This window comes from Urocampus carinirostris, chromosome 1 (assembly GCF_059441175.1).
Source record: "Urocampus carinirostris isolate Australia breed hairy pipefish chromosome 1, RoL_Ucar_1.0, whole genome shotgun sequence".
NCBI lineage: Eukaryota > Metazoa > Chordata > Actinopteri > Syngnathiformes > Syngnathidae > Urocampus > Urocampus carinirostris.
The window spans coordinates 59,936,118-59,959,575 of record NC_142349.1 but is presented as its reverse complement, the minus strand read 5'-3'; the positions used below and the strand labels follow the sequence as shown (position 1 = coordinate 59,959,575).

Below are 23,458 nucleotides of genomic sequence, written 5' to 3'. Positions count from 1 at the left end.
AGTGGCTACATGATTTTTCAATTGAGTTTTCAGAGAAAGAGTGACGTCAAGTGAGCCTAAATTAAAAGGGATTTAACGAGTCTAACACCGTTGCCTCTTATCAGACTACAAAGTAACTAAAACAAAAACAACTATTTGCTCCCGTTGGAAAACATCGCTGTACACAGGAATTAGTCTGAACTTCACATTTGATAAGTAATATAAAAAAGATTTTTAAAAACCATTTTCCTTTCACAGAAAGAATCCAAAACAACAACAATCGAAAATCCATACAAAGTTATACTGAATTTAAATGGACAGCATGTATTATTTGACCACTATATATTGCTGTTTCATGAAGTGCAACCAAATACAAATGCTGAAAAGCAAAAGAATACAAACTTCGGATACTCAAATTGACCAAACTGCACCGTTTCCTTCCCTGCCTAGCCTTTCAGAAGGTTTTTTTTGGGGTACCCTTAGCAGCAAGATAGCCGACAGTCATGTCAGCTCCCTCTTGGTCAGACTCATGTTATATAAAATAAATGCAAACTTCTTGACCAATAAGTATTTAAAAAAAACGCGTGGTTCAAAAATTTTTGTTTATTTTCTTTTAAACCAATATTTTGTAAATAGTTTCTTTTAGCACTATGGGGTGCTAAATAATACACACTGTCCCTTTAAAATGCTCAATAGGCACAATTTCCTTTGCGTTTTTCGTAATACTCAGAATCCTTAAAGCATGATCATCCCTATTTTTCTGCCCCCATATTCCCTTATAATTTGAAAACAGGAATGGAGGGAAAAACTTTAATTTTATTTTATAAATAAGTGCCCCCTCTTCACCAACATCTCCCATTCCATCCATCTGAGAATTCCCTAATACTGACAATATACACGCTGTGATGGACACGACGTGATGGACACAAGTGCTGGACTTTTAGCAGTGTTTCGAGAGGGGGTGGGGGTATCCTTGTGCAGTTCATTGGCTTGAAAACTTTTCTTTTTATAATAGGAAAGTTGTTTCAAGCTTACAATATTGAGCATTTAAGAGCGCCTTGCGCAGGTCACACAGTCGAAGGCGAAAAGGATTAACGGGTGGGGTTTCGAGCTGAGAATGTAATAAACAATTCATACAAAACATTTGCACTAATGGACAATATTGAGTCTTAAGTCAACCTACTGTTTTTTCGGTGGTGGTAATTAAGGAAGTACAATATAAAGGTCGTAGGATAAGTTTGAATGACCGACTTGTGCTTTACCTGACTGATAAAGACTTTTTAATGGTCAACACTGATTCCAATGTTAAGCAAAATAATATTCCAATGAAGAACTAGTCAGCCCAATACTAGATGACCAAATATGTTATTTGTTCCTTCTTACTACTTCTAACAGTACATAAATAACTAATTGGTACGCGGGCCCTAATTCTAACACATTCTCACTGTGGTGGGGACAGGAAGTCTTTTTTTACACTAGTGTATGTTAAACAGGGCAATTAATATTTTTTTTCCTATCATTCATCAGCACCCAAGACACCCTTTCGTCATTCTCACTTGGACATTTTTCCAAGAAAACCAAACTTCAAATGTAGTTCGTCATTGATCCACTCCTGCACCACTATTTCAGAACCATCATACAGTCCTGTCAAGGTGGACTAATGCCCCGTAGGTACTTCACCCATTTGTTGACGTTTACACTGATGAGCGAAAACCCGCTTTCGCTAGAGTGGCTTGGTCTATCTTTTAAAAAAATAATAATATTCTAATCGATTATCATCGGATTGGGGGGACAGTCTGCATGTACAGATGGAATGTTCAACAGTACTACTACCTATGAGCCATATTGTTCTCTGCTAAACTACACAAAAAACAAAAATAATACTTAAAAAAATAAAATAAAAACACCAATATGGTGTTTGACTATTATCGGAAAGTTTGTGTGACCAGCATCACCATTGTAATGTTCTTCTCATGGTGTGTTCCAGAAGATGGCAGCTGACTTTTCAGACCTTCAGGTAATAAACTCAAAGCCCAGTCCACTAAATGCCACAGAAAACCAGGTCCAGTCCACAGCCTCAAGGCATAGTAGTGGCTGTTATTTACAGGTATGGACATCATAGACCCTGATACACTCCTGGCAGCTGACATAGCAGCACCAGTGGAAAATGCAGTGGCACTTCTCCCTGCGCCTCTCCGTCCTGGTATTGTGGCCACGGCCGCAGCACAGGAGGTCGCAGCCGTCAATTCCGTGTGACGTCAGGTTGCAAACGCGGTCGCGGGTGCCAAACGAGCCCGTCTCAGTGTTGGGATCACAGAAGTTGGGCGAGCCCTCGTAATAGACAAGGTCTCGCTCGGTGGGGGGCTTGAAGTAGTTGTACCGGGGCCTCAGGGTCTCAACCCAGCCCCGCGACTCTTTGTGCTTCTCCACCACCATCTCGGAAGCGCTGTCGTATTTGTCCTTCATGTAGTCTCCGATGACCCTGAAGTCTGGCTGAGACCACCAGCACGTCTTCACCTCGCAGCTGCCGGACAGCCCGTGACATTTGCACTTCAGGAAAATGTTGTCATAGAGAGACTGGGGATAAAATGTGTTGATTCATCAGTGATAGGATTTGGGTGATGGTCAAAACATGATCTGAACCTACCAACGCAGTCTAGAAGACCTCACCTTCCGTCCGGCTTCGTTGTTGTGGCGGTTCATGGCCGAACGGGCGTCAGGTCGGTTTTCCCTTGCGTCGGCAAACTCCCGGGACACCATTCCACCGAAGTCAACATCTTCGCTGCATCCACCCCACTTCCAGTCCTCGCCAGAGGGTCCTTTGTGGCGTGTGTCACAGCCGCAGATGGTGGCAGAGCCATCGGCACAGGCCCGGGTGACCGCGAAGGCCACCCCGGCCGAAGCAATGGCGTGGACAAATGCCGACTCCCGTGTGGCTGGAAGGGGGAGATAGATGATCATGAGAGGTGTTATTGTGCAAAGCAGTATCTACTTTTCATGCAATTATCAATCCAGGGGACTTAACCAACCCAAACTGAGGAGTTTGCCTAATAAGAAGCAGTGAAAAAGCCATTAAAGTTTAAAATTTGTTTGCGACTTCCAATGGTTCGGGTTTAACCCTGGAAAACCCACAGGTCAGAATTTTCCAAAGTAGAAAAGGGTTTTCCAGGGTTGAGGTTGCATTATGAGGTATAAGAAATCTAGTCTAGATTAGAATAAGGCTTGGTGTAAAAACACTTGTTGTAGATATAATTAGAGACTAGAACTGCCCCTACCCTAGATCTAAGACTAAAATCATCTATCCTAACCACAATGGTAGCACTTATCCAGCTTTGAGTTTTTAAAGTTTAACCAAAACACCTAGCCCAACAATAGCATCCTATGAGTTAGAAAATGCCCCTCCCGAAATGTTAGCACACATCTTCCCAGCTCAAGCTCAAGGATGTAGGTTTGGTCTTGGCAATGGTGGGGACCAAATGAACCGAACATAGGCCAATCACGGTTGTCAGCACTTCGCAAGGGAACGTGATTTAACCCTTTCTGTGCTGTTAAGTGATCGATCTTTTTTTTTTTAAAGTGATCGCATAATATTAGTGGGCACAACACATTAATTGCTCGATATTGATTGGGATATCTCACTTCTGTCCATAACAAGTCAATGTCCTTTATCCAAATCCAGGGACTGTTTGACCTACTGGTTGAGTCCTCTAACTCAGAGGTTGGCATCCTGTTTCTCAAGGGTAGGATGTCCTGCATGGTTTTGTAGGTTTCTCTTCTTTGACTCAGGTGTTTCCAATCACCTTGAATGTTTACAAGCTCCTGCCATCTGAGCTGATAATTTGTATCACCTGAGTTGAAGAAGAGAAAACCTCCAAAAACAGGCAGGACATCCAGGCCTCGATGACCTGGTTGCCCATCTCTATTCTAACCTAAATGTTTTAGGTTCCATTCCTATCTGTCGGGACCAAGCTTAAGGATTCCGAAACACTTACGGTATCATTACATAAGATCACAAGCAGGGAAAGTAGGCCTGCACTTCCTTACAAGCATCTAATCCCGTCTTGCATAACCTCAAAGAATAACATCTTCGAACCCACGCTAATGAGACCACTTGTAACACATTCAGGTGCTGAACTTCTGTGGCAGAGGTCATTAGTGGTGTCGACCACATGTGTTTAGGTAGCCTCCACAAAAGGTGCCAGCGTGGGGTTTCATTCATCCCAGACATCAATCGTCATGTCCGTGAATAAGGGCGGGGAGGGCCTTTGTCTCACGGCTGACATAGTAAACTGATGACTCATCAGCCATCGTGAGAGGAAGGCACGGGTCTGACAGGCCCTATCATTAAGAGACTCAATTAAGCTTTTGAAAGGTTAGGAAACGGCCTCACAGACGGCAGCAACGGGTGTCCAGATATCAAAGCTGACTTCATCAAAATAGCTACAGAAGAGGACTCGCATCTTAGATTAATTCTAAAAAAAAAACAAGATATTCATCAGCTCAAGTGTTCTAGTGAAGATCAAGAGTGGAGGAGGAGAAGAAAAGAAAGGGACAAGTACAAAGCTAAGAGCAGAAGGAACTCCTCCCTCACAGCAGGTTCCAACCAGTTTAAGGACTAAACGGCATCAGACAAAAATGATGCCAGAAAAATTCTCAACCACCCACTCCAAACAGCCACTCGATGTAAGTTCACCTGGTGTCATAAACTTAACAGAATCCCAACTGTCAAAAAGTACAGGCTGACAATTTTTAGAGTGTGGGAGGCAAGCAATGTTGTCTGATATAGGAGAACACAAATGAGAACAGTGTTCCTAAAGCTGTAAAAAATAACTGTGGCTCAAACATTGAGCCTTGAGGAACTCTTTTGGCAAGTGTAAGAACGGGAAGAGGAAAGAGGATTATCTTAAGGCAAGAAGAGCAAAGGAGGATACCCAGAAAAAAAATAAAGAGGCGCTGGCACTTCAATGTGAACATGAAGATACTAAACTAAGAAAAAGGATGAAGTGATTCCTGATCTGTGGATTGCCTCTTATTCTCTAGCAAAAGAAAGTTCCCTTCCCCTACAACATTTTGACCAACATTCATGTTAACCCATCAAAGAAAGAGTAACAAGCTAGTGTGACGGCCTTCTCGAGCCTCGTTAAAATATTTAGGAGATCTACATGGAGTTGACCTTCAGGGCCAATTACCCGACAATAAATTTTATTTCACCTGCACTTCCATTAGTTCCGCTGCTTGGTTTTAAGAGCAGTTGATGGCGTTTCATGACAATCTGCATCCCTTGACGGCGCTTATCCGCCAAACTTTGCCAAACGCCGGCAGGCCAAGTGGTCCCTGCGACCTGCTGAGGGGGTTGAATCCCCTTATTGTGCCTCCACTGTCACGCTGTGTTAGTCCCACAATGGCTCCAGATATTTTATATGAAATTTGCCCTGGCCGGTGATTAGTGGGGACCAAGTTAAGTCATAGCAACAGAGAACTATGCATTGGTCGGACCTTGCTTGTCGGCAGACGGGGGAAATCCCTATTCAAATGGTTTAATAAAACAATCTAAAGGGCGTGTGAATGGGGAAAAGCACTTTTTCTCCTGCTTAATCTCATGGTTGCAAAGATATTGTGCTCCGAGCTCAGCACAGCAGGAAGCGGGGCTAAGGTCCCCCATCAACTCCATTTGCCACACCCCTTCTTTCTTTCTTGCACAGAGTTAATGATATACCGGCGTGCTGGCTTTACTCCCCCAGCACGGAGAGACGTATGTTTCGGAAAAAGAAGCTCATCCTAAATACTTACACTTTCCCATCCTTAAGGTGCGGGTTGTTACCTTTATCCCCTGACCTTATCCTGGTTTGGTATAGAATGTGATCACTTACATGCTACCTCGAGTTTCAGATCAAGATCATAATTGGTTTGTGGAAAGTAATGGTGCAAATCTATATCTTTATTATTTTTGAAATTACAATAGCTGCCTTGTTTTGTTTTAAAGGACCTTCCTAATCCTGTAAAAAAATTATCCCGGTTCAAGTGCAAATGCAATACGAACACACTAATTCAATTGTGTTTCTGATCAAACCCGTAAACACTTGAACGGTTCATTTTGGCGCTGCACTTGCAGTGCAAACTTGATTTGAGGGAATCGGCCCCAAGTAACTCCCAAGCTGCGTAGTTCAGCCAAAACACAGTTTGGCGCTGAAGTACGAAGGTCGGAGTAAAGTTTTGTGTTTACTTTGATGGCAAATTAAGGTTCGGGTTTAATCGGGCTTGGTTATCAAATCAAGTTAAACTGTCGGGTTTCTGGGGGTTCGGTTTACTATACCCACGATTCGGGTCGAGCTGAATTTTTTAAGCCCGATCTTACCTCAACTATACACACCTAATTGTGTAATACAGAGACCCCTTGCTACTTTGTGCTTTGGTTTTCGCCGGTTCACTGCTTCTCGGATTTTGAATTGAATTGTCTTTATTGTTATTGATACCAATGTATCGCGCATTGTGTTCTGCTATCATGGGGGCAGGTTAGGGAGGTCTTGTGTGTATGGCGGGTGTGACTCATGTGTGTGTGTGTGTGTGTGTGTGATAGGCTGACAGTGCTGTCAGTTAAAAAGCAAGCCGGGTGCACAAGTCAGTATGTCCCTCCTTTCCCCAAAGCAAACTGCGGAACATGTCTACAACTGAGCTAGTATTTTAGCGTCTCGTTACATTGAAAAAATATTTCTCAATTAAATAGGAGGAAAGTCAGGGGAGTGCAAAGAAAAGGTGATTGCCAGTGGGTGCTCTGTGGATTATTATCGAGTTCGGGAAGCAACTGAGGCGGCGTCGGGAGAAAACCCAATAGTGAGCCTGTAGATCGGCCTACTGATAGGGCTAGTCTAACATCGGGCTTGACTAAATACTCTCTTGAGCCAACCCTGCAGAGTCCGTATCTCACTAATGCCAGATCCATTACCCACAAAACAGATGACCTAGAGCTACAACTCATGGGAAACCGCTAAATTTGCTTGGGTTGTATTTTAACCATCGCGACCTGGCTCAACTCGATAACTGATGCTAGCGTGTAGCTAGCGAGCTGCCCTCCAATTTCGTTGTACTTTTGTTCAATGACAAAAATTACCATTCATTTAACTGTAATTCTGTGTTCTGTGTTTTTATTTGTAGATATATAGTTCTTATTTTGTTACAGTTGTATACTCTCAGTCGGTAAGGACGTCATCTCGAGGTAAATTTGACCCTTGGGGCCTCTATGAAGAGGTGTCGCTACTTCGCGGATTTTCACTTTTCATGGGGGGTTCTGCTCCCCATTAACTGTGATAACCGATGGATTACAAAGACAAATGACAAAGGTTGCCTCATATTGTTTTAAAGACGCCTCCATAATGCCGTCAAGTGACTCACGAAATGCAGGTGGACGTTCTGCAAGTACCAGGAATGCCGAAAATGGCTCCGGGATCAGCTCGTCGCGTCTGAAACACCTGCGCGGCTATTTGTTACCTTTCATCACGGGTGGATTCCTGCAATGCGTGTTTTGACACTTTACCTCATGCAAATTAACGAGCCCTGACACAGACTCAGCCCGCAGGCAGCACCGGCGATCCAGAGTGTGACGCAAGCTTCTTAGCAAATCGAAGGAAAACGCTACCCCAATCAGTATCGGAGTAAAGTAACGCGTTCCCTGAACACAAGTTCCCTGAGTACTGTGTTGCCCTTAAGGCAACTTACTGAGTTTAAAATAATACGAGACTAAAAACAAATGTAAGTTCATTAAGAAGTGTTCTACATAAATATTTTGTGTTTATTTGACCTTTAAATTGAAAAATATATTAAAATGATACTAATTCTGGGTTTTCTGTTTCATTTCCTGTTCTGAGAACTGGTTGTCATCAGTAATCGCACACAGTGGCTAACAATGGCCTGCATGTTCAATCTATCTCCGTCTTAATTGAAAGATTAACAAGGCAATGCTGTAAGTTTTCAAAAGCGTTTATATGTTGTATAACAACTATATTTTGTAATAGGTTAAACTTTTGTAAAGTTTATGCAATTGATTTTTATGAACGTATAGGCACATGGCCTCAATGCATTGTAATGTTCTTTTGCAGTCGTCACCATCCAAAGAGGAATTAAATCTTCAATTACACGTTTTTTGTGGTCAGGGTCCTTCTTTGGGGTTTTAGCTCGGTGTCATAATGATGACACTACAAGTACTGTAACGTGTTATTAGTTAAAATTTGAAGCTCAAATGTCGCTCCAACATGGTGCTTTACTCCGCTACTTATAAAAACAGTTCACAGATTTAATGCCATCCAGTTCCCCCTTGGCTCAGGAGATGGATTAATGAACCCCTAGTCCGCCAGCATCACAGTGCTAATCACTGTCGTCAAAGTGGAGGTGGCAGGTTTATATGGCCCTACAAAGTACAACTCAATTGGGTGGCACCGTCTAAAGCACAGAGTACAATAATTTCTCCCTACTGATATTCTCCCTACCATATTTACTCACATCTAAGCTGTATTTACAACTATAAAATAACGGACTGAAATCAGGGGGTCAGCTTAAATGAACACGTATGTTTGGGTGTCACCAGTAACAGATGGTAGACAGCGCAAAGGGAAAAAGCCATGGCTTTTACAGGAACAACAAACAGGAAATCAATTGGGCAAAGATGAGCGAAGAATTGATGGTAAAAGATTTCTGGATTTTTGTCTCTTTAATTTGTAAAATCCTTTATGCAAAACACACATGCCTGGAGAAAAGGAAACGTCTTGGACAGCAATGGAGGAGGAAATATTTGAGTGGTTTGAAACCCATGGAAAAGTTAATATGGAGTGTCTCAGCTAAGTGTTTGTCTGCAAGTTACACTTGAAATATGAAGGCGTAGTACATGTTTTCTTCTATTTCTTTTATTATGTGGCTATTTTTAAGCAAATTTTGGTGGTCGGCTTCAATGCGAGTAAATACTGTAATTTGTAACTAGATAGAGACTGCTTGAGTAACTGCCTGAGTAATCTGGAGGGGGGAGGGGAGCGAAATTACTTTTTAAATGAAGTAACGGTAACGAATTACTTTTTTTTTTTAGTAATGCGCCCGACACTGCCCCCAATAACTCGCCCCTGCGTAGCAAAGGTGAGGATTACGAGGGTCGTTACAGGTTGCAAGTGAGACCTATAAAGACGCCAGCTCGCCTTTGGCCTACAAGAAGCAGGAGGAAATGGACACACTAGAGTCTGAATTGCAGACAAACAGACACCAGCGGGGACAATGGACCCATACCGCAGACAAACACCGGCATCAATCAAATCCAATGAAATGGAAGCCCTCGCCTACTAAGCCCTATCAAAGGGCTGGGAGTTCCCGAGTCACTCGGCTCAGGCTCTGACAAAGGCGCTTAATCCAGCTACTTTGACCTCTGGCGTTATTAAGGCCTTCACTGACCTTAATCCAATCAAAATGATCTACTCGGACTCCCCTTTAACACTCTGCGGCACAGCAATTTGGGTTAGGGGAGTGGGGTGTGTGCTGGTATTTTCCTCCACAAAAGGATCTGGGATGGAGAATCCTTCTCGCCTTCTACTCATCCTCAAGCCTTCTTATTAGCAGCTCAAGAGTTCATTAAGCGTTAAGAGTTCAGGGATTAAAGGGGTCGCTTGGTCGCACTTCTACGTGTTTAAGTTTAACTTGTGGTCGCTGGGTGATAAATTCTCCCAAGTATCTGTCACATTTGTCTTAAGAAATAGAAACGGAAGAAATGTCAGACAATGTTTTAGGCCAATGGTCAGCAAACACCACTGTGAACCAGTACCGGGCAGTGAGTCGTTTGGTACTGGGCTGCACAGAAAGAAAAAATAAATTGTTTACATTTTTGTTTATACCGTACTTGCATGCATTTTTTGACCGTACACCTCTCCCACCGAAAAGTATTCAAACTTTAGGCGCGCTGTACACCAGGGTTTTACGGCAATATATCACCGTAATTGAGCAATGTTTGACCAGTGACAAATAATCACAGACCTCATTTGCTCAGCATTGGATGCTGAATCCTGACCACTAGGCTGCTAGGACTTTGGATGACAAAAGAAAAGGCACTAGATTTGATCTCATCATCACACTGTTTACTCACGGGATATGGTATCAGTATTGTCGCACGCCACTGCACATCAATGTCAAGGTCTGGCCTATATCTGAAGAGTGGGATGACTCTACACCAAACCACAACAGCGTGGAGATAATAAGGTTCTGTCTCTGAGTCCAATCAGGAGGCTCTTCCTGCTACTGTTTACCATAGAAACCAGTTTCAGTACCAGTGTCTGTTTTACGTGGGGGAGCAATCCCCTACCCAAAAAAAAATTGGCCTGGAGAGAGGTCGGCGCCACCAGGCTGTACTTCCCCAAGACACACCACAGGAAGTGGTGCCCTGACGAACTTGGTGGTTAAGGGATCCATGAAACACGTTGTACAATGTTGTAATGGAGCATTATAGGTAAGAGTTCAGTCGAAATAACATTGTACAACATGGCAGTGAGTAGAAATAGTGTGATGATGAGATAAAACCGAATGTCTTTTCCCATGTCAGCTAGATCCTAATGGTCTGGTGTTTACACAGCGGATTTGGTGTTATTATTATTATATTAGGATTCTTAGTCCAATATTATTGTTATTGTGACTACTATTGTTATTATTGGCCCAGGTCGTGCGAATATACTCGGACGATAAACCAGTCGGTAGTACGGAAAAGGTTGAAAACCACTGTTTTAGGCGATAACTCATAATGAATTGGCAATAAAATCACGGTGCATCAGGATTTTTTCAGTGCCTTGCATTTAGATTAATTATTTTTTCGAATGTTTCTACAATTTGGTGTAATGTAATTTTTGCGTTTTATTTGCTTTAAGTATTCATGTTTTTGCTTTCAAATTGGCCAAATTATTTCTTACTTAAAAGCTTTTTTTTAATTTATTTTATTTAAACATGGTAAAGCATGTTGACTACCGTATTTTCCGGACTGTAAGGCACAAATAAAAAAATATATGTATATTTTTTCAATTTCCAGGCTCGCCTAATAATCCAGTGCACCTTTATAGGCTGGAAAATTTGGTCAATAAAATTAGAAATGCATAATTATAGTGAAATGTTACTTAATATGGTTCAATTTATGAATGAATATATTTTAGTGGTGAACCGATATTTCATGATGAATGCTTATGGTCAACTAAAAAGTTTTCCATTATGTACTGATGTTTTTTTAATTTTAGTCATCATAATAGTTTGTACATGATTCAAATTGAATCTTTTCTTCCGGCGCCGTCACGAATGGCAGCCACTCCAGCAGCTCCCGTGTTATTTTCGATTGTTCTCGATTGTTCTCAGCTCAGGGATGCTGCTGGAAATGTGAATTTCCCTTCGGGGATGAACAAAGTATCTATCTATCTATCTATCTATCTATCTAGTTTTGATGTTACGCACCTTAAAGTCCCCCCCAAAAATTCACAAAAGAGTTTTTTTTAAGGGTGCGCCTTAAAATCAGGTGTGCGTTATAGTCCAGAAAATACGCTACAAGGAAAAGAGTTAAGTAATTTTATCAGGCATTTTTAAATGTAGTCTCAGTCATAGTCTAATTTCAGTTGCACATGACAACCGCTTATTGTAAGGACTGCACAGGATTACAATTACATCATAGCCTGATCTTAAACCAACAAGTTATGTTATACATTCAGAAATGGCTATTTTGACTTTGCAGTAGTAGACTTGAACAAAATCATTAAATTTCTGTTCTGTCTTCTTTAGTGAATTAAAATGTATAGATTTTAGTCCAGCCAATATTTAATGCCCTGTAACTTCTCTCATCCGTTTGATAAGACTAAAATTCAGACTGATTTCAGTCAAATTATGTTTAATCTAGTTCTGTCTAATTTTTGTCAGATAAAAAGTGTAATAGTTTTTATTGTCTAATTGTTTACGCAATTTTTTATTTCACTTGTGTCATTTAAAAAAATAATATACTAATAACATGCCCATTTTGTAATTTAGGTAGAGTTCTTAAATGATAGAGCTAAAACCGCTTAAAATCAATGATTAGAAGCGTTATTAATAAATCATCAATTCGTTCCACGATTTATGCGTCACTCAACACGACGCATTGTCAGTGACTTCACAAGCAGCGCGAGTCAGGGAGCATAATAGAGCGAGGTGGCGTGCGAACTAAGGCGCTATTTTCAAAGGCTACGGTAAAGTCGACTCGTGAAACATGACGGACACGGAGAAAACAGTTCGAACAAAGTCCGCAAAAGTGTTGGAGCACTCCACACTTAACAAAACAAAAAAGTGCTGAGCAAAAGTGATATAGCGCAGAAGCACCATGATGGTTAGGCAGCAATTAAAACCAAAACATGGAGTCACTGACGAGGATGATGGGAGCTCAGTAGCAGGGTAAGCCACTACATTATTTGTTTTTATTTGTTTGTTATTTGCGTTTTGAAGTGTGGAAACGTAACCTTCGTCTCTGGTAGCTAGCTGATTTTAGCGTTTGCTTTTTAGCTGATTAACCACTGCGCGTGTGTGTGAGTGTGAGATACTTCTTATTTCGGTTAAATCATCTGAACCTGTAATGTTAAAACGTGTCATTGGGTTTACAGATTTGCAATGAATTCTTGTTCCAAAAGCTCATGTGCCTTAAACAACAAAGATGGATTTTTTTCACTTCATAATAAAAGTATATATTATATAAATGCCCAACACACCTCTCTTCCTTTTGCTATAAACTTTTCACAAAAAGCTGATCTGTACAGCCACTTCTTCTAAACACACACTGTTCCTCCCAAAGTACTCTTTCCGTCGCATCCCTTATTCTTCCAATCAAAATCCTGCCATGAAGCTTTCCAGCCACACTCAACAGACACCTCCCAAATTAGTACACACTCGCCTGTCACCTTTCCATTTGTATAGGGGAACCACACATGCACTACGCCAGTCTCTAGTACCACTCCAAGAACTAAAAATCACATTACTAGAAAATCACAATGACCCAGCACTGGTGAAATATTTTCAAAACAGGTCTACAGGCACCTCAGCTGTTGTTAAAGGGGACCACATGGATACCCCAGTCCTACATTATCTTAAGGAAGGTGTTTAAGAAAAAACATGTCCAAGAGTATATAGTGCTTACCTGATGTAAACATCGATAATTGTAAGCTGAATGGTAGACTTTGATAAAGGTAAGTAAATATAAAATTTTATGTGGCATTGTTCAAATTTCAGGTATTCTTTTCAAATACTATACACAAACACGTGAACGAAAACGTTAAAAAACAGCGTGGCCATATCTCAGAAACTCAACTTGACCAAGCAAAATCAATGTAATTTCTGGATTCAAAACATCAGATTCACTCTAAACCAGCTGGCAAAATTGATTGAACTCTCTAAAAATAATCAAGTACAAAAATAACCCTCCGTGGTTTTGAGCTTTTTTTGATGACTGGGCATCTGTCCGCAAGATGCCATTCATCATTACTGGAATTCCACATATTAGGTAACACTTCAGCTTTCGGTCTGAAGTGGGATGAGAGACAATCAGTGGGGATTCCCTCTTTAAGAAAACTCCTACAAGACTCAACTCAGTTTGATTGTATGCATGATTTCAGGCGTGCCGTTGTCTTCGTTCTTTTTCAAAAAGGATTTAAGTGTGAGCATTGGCTGAGGCGGGCGAGACAAACAGGGTTTTCCCTTCTTTTTCTTCAGCTGGTTGTCGTACAGGCAATGAATATCAAATGCAATACTTGTCAAATGGTCCGTAGAGAGGTCACAAAGCTTATTTGGGAAAATCATTTTTGGTACATTAGTCAAACTGCCACAGGGCACCGCTTGATTGGCAGGTTGAACTCATGACAAAAACACAAAAAGAGAATTACCTTTATCCAAGACGGGTCCAAAAATGGCCAGGTTGTCATCAATGGTGGTGCAGTTCCAGCGCCGCCCTCTGAACTGATGTTGGCACTCCTGGATTCCAATCTTTACCCCTTCTGCCACGCCGGGCATGATTTCTAAGTAGTTGCGACAAAAGCGTAGCTGCTTCGGTACCAGCCCCGGTATACTGCTGCAGAGGAGGGCTTGCGTGCCCAATGACGAGTACTGGTGGCCCACCGCTAGCGACCTGTGTGCACAGAAAGTCATTAGTCTTTGAGGTCTTGCAACAAAGCTTTACCTGCTAACTGGTATCGGATGCTAGCATGCTAGGTATTGATAAATCTCTTCAGCTCATATACACCTAGGTGGAAATTGTAGGTCTGCCGAAGATGAAAGTCCTCAATGCCTCTCTGGGTCTTCATAGACCTTAAGCTGACAACCAAGGGAGTGACACCTTGTTATTAGCTGTCCATGCACTTATCTTAGGGTAATGAGAGTGCAAACGCTACGTCGAAACCACAGCATGTACCGGAGATAATTAGCACAAGATTCAATTTCTCAAATCTCTTCAATGTTTTCCTTTGAGGATGCACTAGGTGCACACTAAGTTCCATAAGCCCTCTTTTTTATTTCAGTTTCACTCAATTTTGCTAGCTTAATTAGCTTCACCAGTGAAAAGCCTGAAGCAGAGAGCTTCCATGGGTCTGAGCGTTCACACATTCTTTGAGGACCTCCTAGAACAGGGGTGGAGAACACGCGGCTCTAGAGCCACATGCGGCTCTTTGCCTCATCATTATTTCTATATACTCTGGCTCTTTGCTTCGTTTCATGTTTTTTTTTTTTTCTCTAAATTTTGTGCTGACATTGAATTCAAAATACCCAGTTCAAAGCAGTTTTTACCTGCATGCACTGTAATTTTAGACAAATTTTCATGTGAATTAAAAAATTCAGAGTTCTGAATTTTATGCGCTGGATAGATATTCCTGTGCTTCGAGAAGGTCTGGGCAGTTCGCAATTGTGCACACGCGCAGCTTGGAGGGAACATTGGTGCTAACTATTGTGTCATTCTTCCTAACAGCAGAAGATGCTTATGAAATTTATGAAGATTAGATAAAAATGGCTCAATAACTAGAATTTTCCTGGTAACACCGAGATGTCTGGCCACAGCAAAAGTGGTGCAAGGCATTTTGAAAATAAAATTCGAGTTTATTACCAATTTCAGTACAATTAAAAAATTACTACTCAGGTGTTCTCAGGGGGCTGCCTGGTGCACGTGGGCACCGCATTGGTGACCCTGGCTCTAACATCTTCATTTGTTGTCAAGAGGACTGACGCAATAGCAATCTAGCGTCTTTTTTGTAGTGTATTTTCTCAGTTGTCTGCTATGAAATGGATTCTTGAACTTTTGCCCTGATTATTCCGGCCTTTACTTACTTAAATCAATATTGAACGTGCCCTGCGCAAATCACAACAGAGAAAAATTGTTTAAAGAACACCCCTACTATTAACTGGGGAGAATGCCTTGCAGGGTTGGCCACAAAGTGACTTTTTGGCACGTCAAAGACTTTTAAAAGTTGCTACTAATCTTTTGATCCACGCAAAGGTAAAACGTGAGCAGGTATGTAGTGTAGGTAACACGCTATCTTTTGACCTTTTGTCTTGAGACTAATCACAACAAGGTTAGTAAAAGTCCTGACGCTGCCTCCAGGCTGTTTCCTGTTAAAAAAAACTCCCACTGACCCAAACAAGCTGACCTTGAATAGCTTTATTACGCGACGTGTTGGGAGTAACACGTTACAAAGGAACGTGTCCCTGGAACGCAATTACTTTTCTCTGTAACAACAACTGTAACGTGTTTTTAAGAACATTTTGTAACGCAACTGTCTCTAAATCATGGTGCGTTACTCTACACTAAACACAACAAAGAAGGCTATGCGTCTTTGTCCGTACCTACAAAATACAACTGAATACAGTTACGGTGGCGCTGTTTCAATCATAGTGCAAGGGCATGTAATTACCCTCTACTCATATTCCCCCTACTGTATATTCTCAAGTCTAAACCGTATTTACAACTATGAAATAAAATACTAAAATTAGCGGGTCAATTTATATGCGCATATTTGGTTGTGTTACCAGTAGCAAATAGTAGGAAACGTTCTCTGAGTTGGTTTGTCCTTGTCTTGAGGGACTTTTTGCGAAGAAAATCTGTGAGTGGTTTTAAGACAAAAGACAATGGATATGGAGTGTTATTTTGCAAGCTGTCAAGATTGCACTAGCCAAGAAATATAAGGGGTTCAACCACTGCCACAGGTCGGTGTACACATTATCTTCTAGATAGTTACTTTTGGTGTCAGTAATCTGGGGGCTGACAAAATTACTTTTTAAATGAAGTAACCAGGAACGCTAAAAAACACTTTTTTCAGTTACACGCCCAAAACTGATTACAAGTCCAAATGATAGCAGGGACGAATCAATCGCTCGTTGCAATCGGAATTTCGTGATTACATTTTAATGTTTTCGGGCGTCGCGGCATGTCAGCCTAGTGAATTACGGTTTTACGTGCCCTGAAGCGAATGTCACGAGCTATCCGTCACGCCTGTTCTGGCAGAATTTCTCGCCTCCATTCTGCCGACTACTCCGCTATAGTAAATCACCGCAAAGGTGAGCAAGTTGAAGACGAGCCCCGGAGGAAGTCGCCGCATCCGCCATTAAATAAGAGCTATCACAAATCGACCTCCGTTTGGCCCTTGTCACTCCGGTCCTGACAACCTCCACCCCCCGGTCAAACAGTCCCAGCTGAAACTTCGAGTCCGCATCCCAGAGCGAAGCAGACTTTTGCTGGGCTCCTTCTCACACGCACAACAAAAGAGTGCAAATGCAAAAGGAAGCTGTGTTGACCAATTCATGGAGGCCTCATCACTGTGATACTGCAGGGGAGGTGAAAACAAGTGCCGCAGGCTCGCATTTTTAAAGAGTTCCTTGTCAGTCACATCCTGAACCTCCTCCACCTTCAGGATAAAAAAAATGTGGCGCCACCGACGTTTCCGTGGCATAAATCTTTAGGCATACATTCAGCCAACTTAAGGGAACTAAATTCATATTTGCGAGTTTGAGTGGCACAGGATGTCAGCGACAAATGTTCTCTGATCGTACTAGGACACCTTTAACCTGATACTAATAAGAAAACGAGAATGAAAGCCTCAATGTGTCTCTCAATTTTTGGAGTTATGACCTCAGTATACATGCCAACTATTTGACATTAAAAAGCAATATAAGTTAGCAGGAACTTTTTTTTTCACGTGCTAAACCAATCTGTCTCCAGAATATAAAAAAAGCATGTACTTGTTTAAAACAGGTGGCAAGGTGGCAAACTTTTAACAAAACAGAAATATATGATCGTTGGAGCGGTTTCTTCACGCACAAAGACTTCATTTCATTTCAAGATAAAGCAGCCCTAAACTTAAATAAAGTCTCGAGTCAATGATAGCCAAGTCTCAAATCAAGATTTGTGTTGTTGTTGTGTAAATTAAAATAATATCAACGGAAAATACAAAAAAAGTAGAATATAGAAGAAAAAAATTGGTGTTTTTAAAGGGAGAAAAGCAGTAGTCCAAAGCTTAAAACGGTAGTGTTGATGATATTACTCTAGGATTTCATTCCTTTCATACAGAAATGTGAAAGTAGTGATTATGTAGTTTGAATTCAAAAGAAAACCTTCTTTACTAATCTGAAACTCTCCCTAAGATACATGCTAAATGTCCAAAAACAAAGATGTATGGTCTGGAATTCAAGGATTACAACTTATCAATTCTATGACAAATTAATGGATTCAAGAATTTAGAAATATTTGCGTTTTTAAAGATGTGTAAACGTATAATACAGAACTTACAATACACTACCGTAGAAAACATAATTAGACTCTTGGGTTTATTAAAAAAACAACAACCTAATAATTGGTCAAATAAACTCCCATTGAAAGGGAAAGTCATTTTGCAATTCATATTGGTCCATACCAGGGGTATGCCCCCCTTTTGAACCTAAGATATATAAAATATAAAGGATGTCTATTTTCCTTACGGTTTATTAAAGTATCAGAGTTTCGAGATTCATTTACAGAAATTATCCATTCTTACGGTTACCCTAAATCTTTCAGAAACTGAAATCTTGCCCTTTGTTGATTGTATCTTGAGCTAATGAGTTTTTTTGTTTCGGATTCCCAAGGCCAGATCTTTTCCGACAACTATTGGTCAGCATGGTGGCAAATAAATACTTAAGAAAAAAAAACAGTTTCTTTTTCTGGGTTGATGATTTGGCCCCCCTGTCTCGTACAAGCGTATCCAAGCCCAGGTTTAATGCATATTTCAGCAAGCCCAAGCAGGGTGCTTCAGAATTACCACTTTACTCGTGCATGGGCCCCGGGGCCTTGGAGCCGACTTTGACATCAAGAGAATATGTTTGGAAAAAGGAATGTGCGGCGAGCTTTCACCTCCAGGTATGTATCTTCTGAAAGTGGGGTGGATGCAAAGGGGGATGGGGCTGCTGGGTTTTACAAAAACGTTCGGCGGGTGCATCCACGCCAAAGCGTTGTTTGCCTTTAGATCAAATCCCATGAAACAAACAAACAAGTCCTTCAGTCTGTTGGCTTTACTTGCGTTCTGAAATCAAACCATCATCCCCTATTTTGGATTTCATTTCTGTTAGAATGACACTTGTTCTGCATTTTTTTTCCTATCCAAAGCCCAAACCGTTGAATCAGGATTTCCTCCCAACCAAGCACAATCACGACTGTCCTATCACTAAAAACGGCATGGGGCCCATTCCAGGAAGATCCACCCAGAATTCAACCACGGGCAAATATTGAATCATAAAAGAATAAGATAATGTTTTGTTTGTGACGTTCCATATGGTCGGCGCTTCGCAGATGACGCACAGGAAGGAACGCTTCTAGAGGAACTCAGTGGAAGTTAAACACATAAAGTATAACGTATGAGGTGATAGAAAATAGTCAGTGTAAATAAATGTGGTAACCCTTTTCTAACGGTTTTATCTGGAAAGAAATGGGAAGACTATAGCTAATGGTTCACAAACACCACACAATGTAAAGTGAAGTGGCACAACTATGAAGTTCTCAAAATAAATACAATTTACCAGAGAAACATTTTAGGCTTTCCAGTTTAACCCCCATAGTATGAAATATCCTTTTTTTTTTAAACCCCTCTCCATTTCCAACTCAATGTGACGGCATGCCGCTATTTGGACACCTGCCATTGGAATTACTCTGGTTTTTATTTTTTACATACTTATTTATACTGTTGATATTCTTAGCTGTTATTCATTGTCTTACTGCTGTAACGAAATACATTTCCCCATTGTGGGACGAATAAAGAATAATCTTATCTTAAGAACTTTCCAGAAATTGTTTTTACACATTATCTCCTGTTAGTGGCCAATCAGATTTAGAATCAGGTTAACTTTTTTCATTGTCATTAGATATGTAAACAGGATACTCGAATTGATCCGGATTCTGATCTTAATCAGACTATTTCCCGCATGCGAACGTACCCAATGACAGGGGGGACATCTGTGTCTATTGTTAGCATTTACTGGCAGAACCATCCCTTAGCAACTTAGCTATCTTCATTTTAACTCCTAAAAGTTGTCATAATATTTTAATCAGTATATTTTAATCGAAGCTTAAAACATACTTAAATATCTTCCTATTAAGTCAGTAAAGGCGGTGTCCGTAACTTCAAAATGTACTCTACTTGCTGACGCTATCTTGTGGTTGAAATCATCAATGCAGCTCATTTTGTTGCACGTGCAAGAGTGCAAAACTCTTAGATGCGCTCGAATAAATTCCTTTTTGGGGTTTGAGTTGGCATTTGGACAGTATTCGAAACAGTCCTTTTCCTACTTTCATCATTTTCATTCTGGAAAACAGAAAACCACGGCCGCGCGCGTGAAATCACTCTTATTCCCCACATTCCATCATCGACTCCTTTCCTCCAGCGTACTGCGCTCCGTGGCCGCAAGTCCAAGGGTAAAAGTAAGATAAAAGTAGATAAGCATAGAGGAAAAAAGTATAAAGGCTCTTTAAACTCAGTTGGGCATTGTTAATGCATACGTAGTGGCGAAAATATTAAATTTTAACTTTGTAAAGACACCTCAAACTATGCACCCTACATTTACGAATTTTTCAAAAATGATCAATTTTGCAGAACAAGAATATCTTAAAATTGTAAATTCGTAATTTGCATGAAAAATGCTTTTAAATTTTGCTATCTAATGAAAAATGGTCAGAAGATAGCTATTGCCCCTCAAGCCACAATTTGGACAATAATCTTATCTTCTCAAGTGTGAGATCTGCTTGCATTGAGTGGAGAACATAATGAAACACAGATCTAAAAATGATTTTCAAAAGGTATCAAAACAATATATTGATAGTATATCATATCAATGCATTTTTAAGGTATCGAGATATTTAAGAATATTTTTAATGTAAAATTCGCACGTTGTTGAACTCAATACATTTTTAAGGTATTAAGCTATTTAAGCATATTTTTAATGTAAAAATCCCATGTTGTTGAACAATAGTAGGCTCAAACGTTCATTTTTAAATGCATATATGAATAAAATTACTAAATTTTGCGCAGGCTTGGTGAGTAACGGAATACATGGAATGGCAAAAATGATGTTGGCAAGCTGTTTGGATTTATTTTCATTTTGTTTCTGTCGCATTTTATGTTAGTTTTGCCGGATATCAAAGAGATCAAAGCCAGGAGAGAAAGCTTACCACGTGTTGTGAGTCATAATTGTAATCATATTTAGTTTCTTTTGTCTTTTATTAGCATATTTGGTACTGGAATAATCCAAAAGTAATTGAAAGTAATCAAGTTAAAACAAACCCTACCCAACCCTGATGATAAGGTTTTGAGTTTTTTCTTGCCCTGATGTAAGTTTTAGATCAGGGGATGGTGTAATAATATTTTTAGTCTGTACAGCCTTTTGAGCCATACATATAAGCATGGGTAGCATCAAAATTGTCAATATTACATTTTTACATTGCAGAGTCCCATTATTATTCTCCATTAATATATAAAGCTTAAAGAAACAGATAATAGCTTTACAATTATTCAATAATATTATCAATAATATTTTTAGTGTGTATAGCCCTTTGAGCCATACATATAAGCATGGGTAGCATCAAAATTGTCAATATTAGATTTTTATATTGCAGAGTCCCATTATTATTCACCATTAATATATTAATATATAAAGCTTAAAGAAACAGACAACAGCTTTACAATTATTCAGTGTAGCATATATTTATTTAACATCAAGACAATAACGGCTACTGCACATAATAATAAAAACAAGTTTTAGGAACAATAAACTTGTGTTTCTATCCACAACTTTACTTGTGGTAAAGGTCTGAAACTTAGGGATCACTTAATTGTAAATATTATATTCTAATTTATCTGTACAGGTAAAAAAACATAAAAATAATGCATCATCATGTGCCGGACATCCAAAATGTGGACACACAGACGCACGCACCTGCTGTGCACTAGTAAAAAATACAAAAATGAAACATAACCAAAAAAATAAAGAGTTTAGGTTATATACCGACATTCCCTTCCATAAATAAAAACATAATTTCCACGACGCACCAGTTATTAAGTCAATAATTTCCCTTTCCTGCGTGTTCAAAGTGACTTACCACCAGATGGGATAAGTTGCCATGACACTTGTGAGCCCGCCAAGCGACAAGAGGACCCATCCGGCGATGATCATCCTCCGAAAAGTTCGTCCGAAGCTCTCCAGCGTGAAGCCTGATGATGCGCGCCCGCCGGACGCGCACACAGATCGGAAGCGAAAAAAAGGCGCAACCCCTCCCTCACCTCCACCAACACACCCCCTTAAAAAAAAAATCAAAAATAGTGGCGATAATGGGATCTTAATCGCTTTGGAAATCTCTCAATGTCACAAGCTGACAGCCATATACATTTTTGTTGGTGTTTTATTTTAAGCTCGATTAATTTTGATCAGGCGCAGGAAGGCGACTTTTTGGGGAGCTCATTGACAATTGCAGCGCGTGTGATATATAATGTAGTTTAAAGAAGGGGGGAGAGGGAGAGGGGAGGGCCTCGAGGAGGCTTTTTTAAATAGACATGGGAACCCCCGCCGATCGCGTAGCTATAACAACCTGTCCGGATTTCACTCCCTGGCTTCAAGCTTCTAAAATGCACAAATAAATATGTGTGAATTGCTCCACGCCATTATTGACTTCAACAAGGGCGACCCCCCGCGCCCCCACCCCATGAATGTTCTTCACGTAAATGAACCCCTTTTCAGGTCGAATGTGGGTTTTTTTTTAAACTCACTATTTTTACTCAGTTTTCAAAAATGTTCCACACAAAAAGAAAAACACAATTCCACCTCGGATTTACTGAATCAGGAAAAAGAGCAGTTCAACATTATATGTGGAAAAAGCAGTATGCTCAAAGGTATTCTTAAATTCTTAAACAAGCAAAATGTGAGGAAAAAAGTACATGTTTTTTGCGTTATATCTAAATATAGTTCATCGGTATGTTGCAATTATTTTTTGAGAGATTGTATTTTGAAGAAAGCATGTTTTTTTTCTTTGTCAATCTGAGGAACACCAGCACCCTCATTGCAAGCCAGTCGCCATTTTGGTCTCATCTCATTAGCTGCACCGCTTATCCTCAGTAGGGTCGCGGGGGTGCTGGAGCCCATCCTAGCAATCATCGGGCAGTGGGCAGGGGACACCCTGAACTGGTTGCCATGGACAGACACAGGGACAGACAACTCGCTCGCTCATTCACATCTAGGGACAATTTGGACCGGCCAATCCACCTGAAATGCATGTCTTTGGAATGTGGGAGGAAACCGGAGTGCTCGGAAGGAACCCACGCAAGCACGGGGAGAACTTACAAACTCCACACAGGAAGTCCGGTAGCTGGATTTGAACCCACACAGGAGGTTACCAAGAACTTAGAACTGTGCCGCACATGCGCTAACGACTGCGCCGCCGTGCTGCCCGCCATTTTGGCTTACGTGTTAATTTATTGGAGAGGTTATAAGTGTATTGAGTGAAGTTTTGGTAGTTTTTGTGGAGAATGCCTAGGCGTGTTGCAGGTGGATGCAGTAATGGTACAACGAAGGGCGAGCAGCCAAAAAGAGATTCACTGGCAAATAAACAAATCAAACGGATGGGCCATCAACAAGGGGCTAACCAGGATCGATCAACAATACGCGGCCCCAACTTCGGTGGAAAAACACAAGGAAAACCAAAAAGCCTGCAGTGCTCAGCCAGGCTAAATGGGAGCCAACAACGAAAAGCGGCAACGGCTATAGTAATAAATGTGAAGCCAGCTGGGAATAAACAAACCAAGGAGCACTGCAAAACCAGTACTAATGCCAGGCTAGCCGACCAAACACCAAGCGAAGAGCAGCCAGGCTAACCAGGAACCAACAACGAAGAGCCGGTTGAGAATAAAAAAAACAAGGAAAACGGCAAAACCGGGGCTCACGCCAGGCTAGCTGATCAAAAAACACGCATTAAGCA

At 40.8% G+C, this 23,458-nt stretch overlaps 1 protein-coding gene across 1 annotated transcript; it reads right to left on the bottom strand.

The window, feature by feature from the left end:
* On the bottom strand, window positions 1–21,724 carry wnt3a (wingless-type MMTV integration site family, member 3A). The gene is made up of 4 exons (XM_088319900.1): window positions 21,590–21,724; window positions 13,875–14,116; window positions 2,650–2,915; window positions 1–2,556 (listed from the first exon to the last, which is right to left on the bottom strand). The coding sequence occupies exons 1-4, from the start codon at window positions 21,661–21,663 to the stop codon at window positions 2,077–2,079; spliced, it is 1,062 nt and encodes a 353-aa protein (XP_088176026.1). The 5' UTR covers window positions 21,664–21,724; the 3' UTR covers window positions 1–2,076.
* Window positions 21,725–23,458: the final 1,734 nt, after the last annotated feature.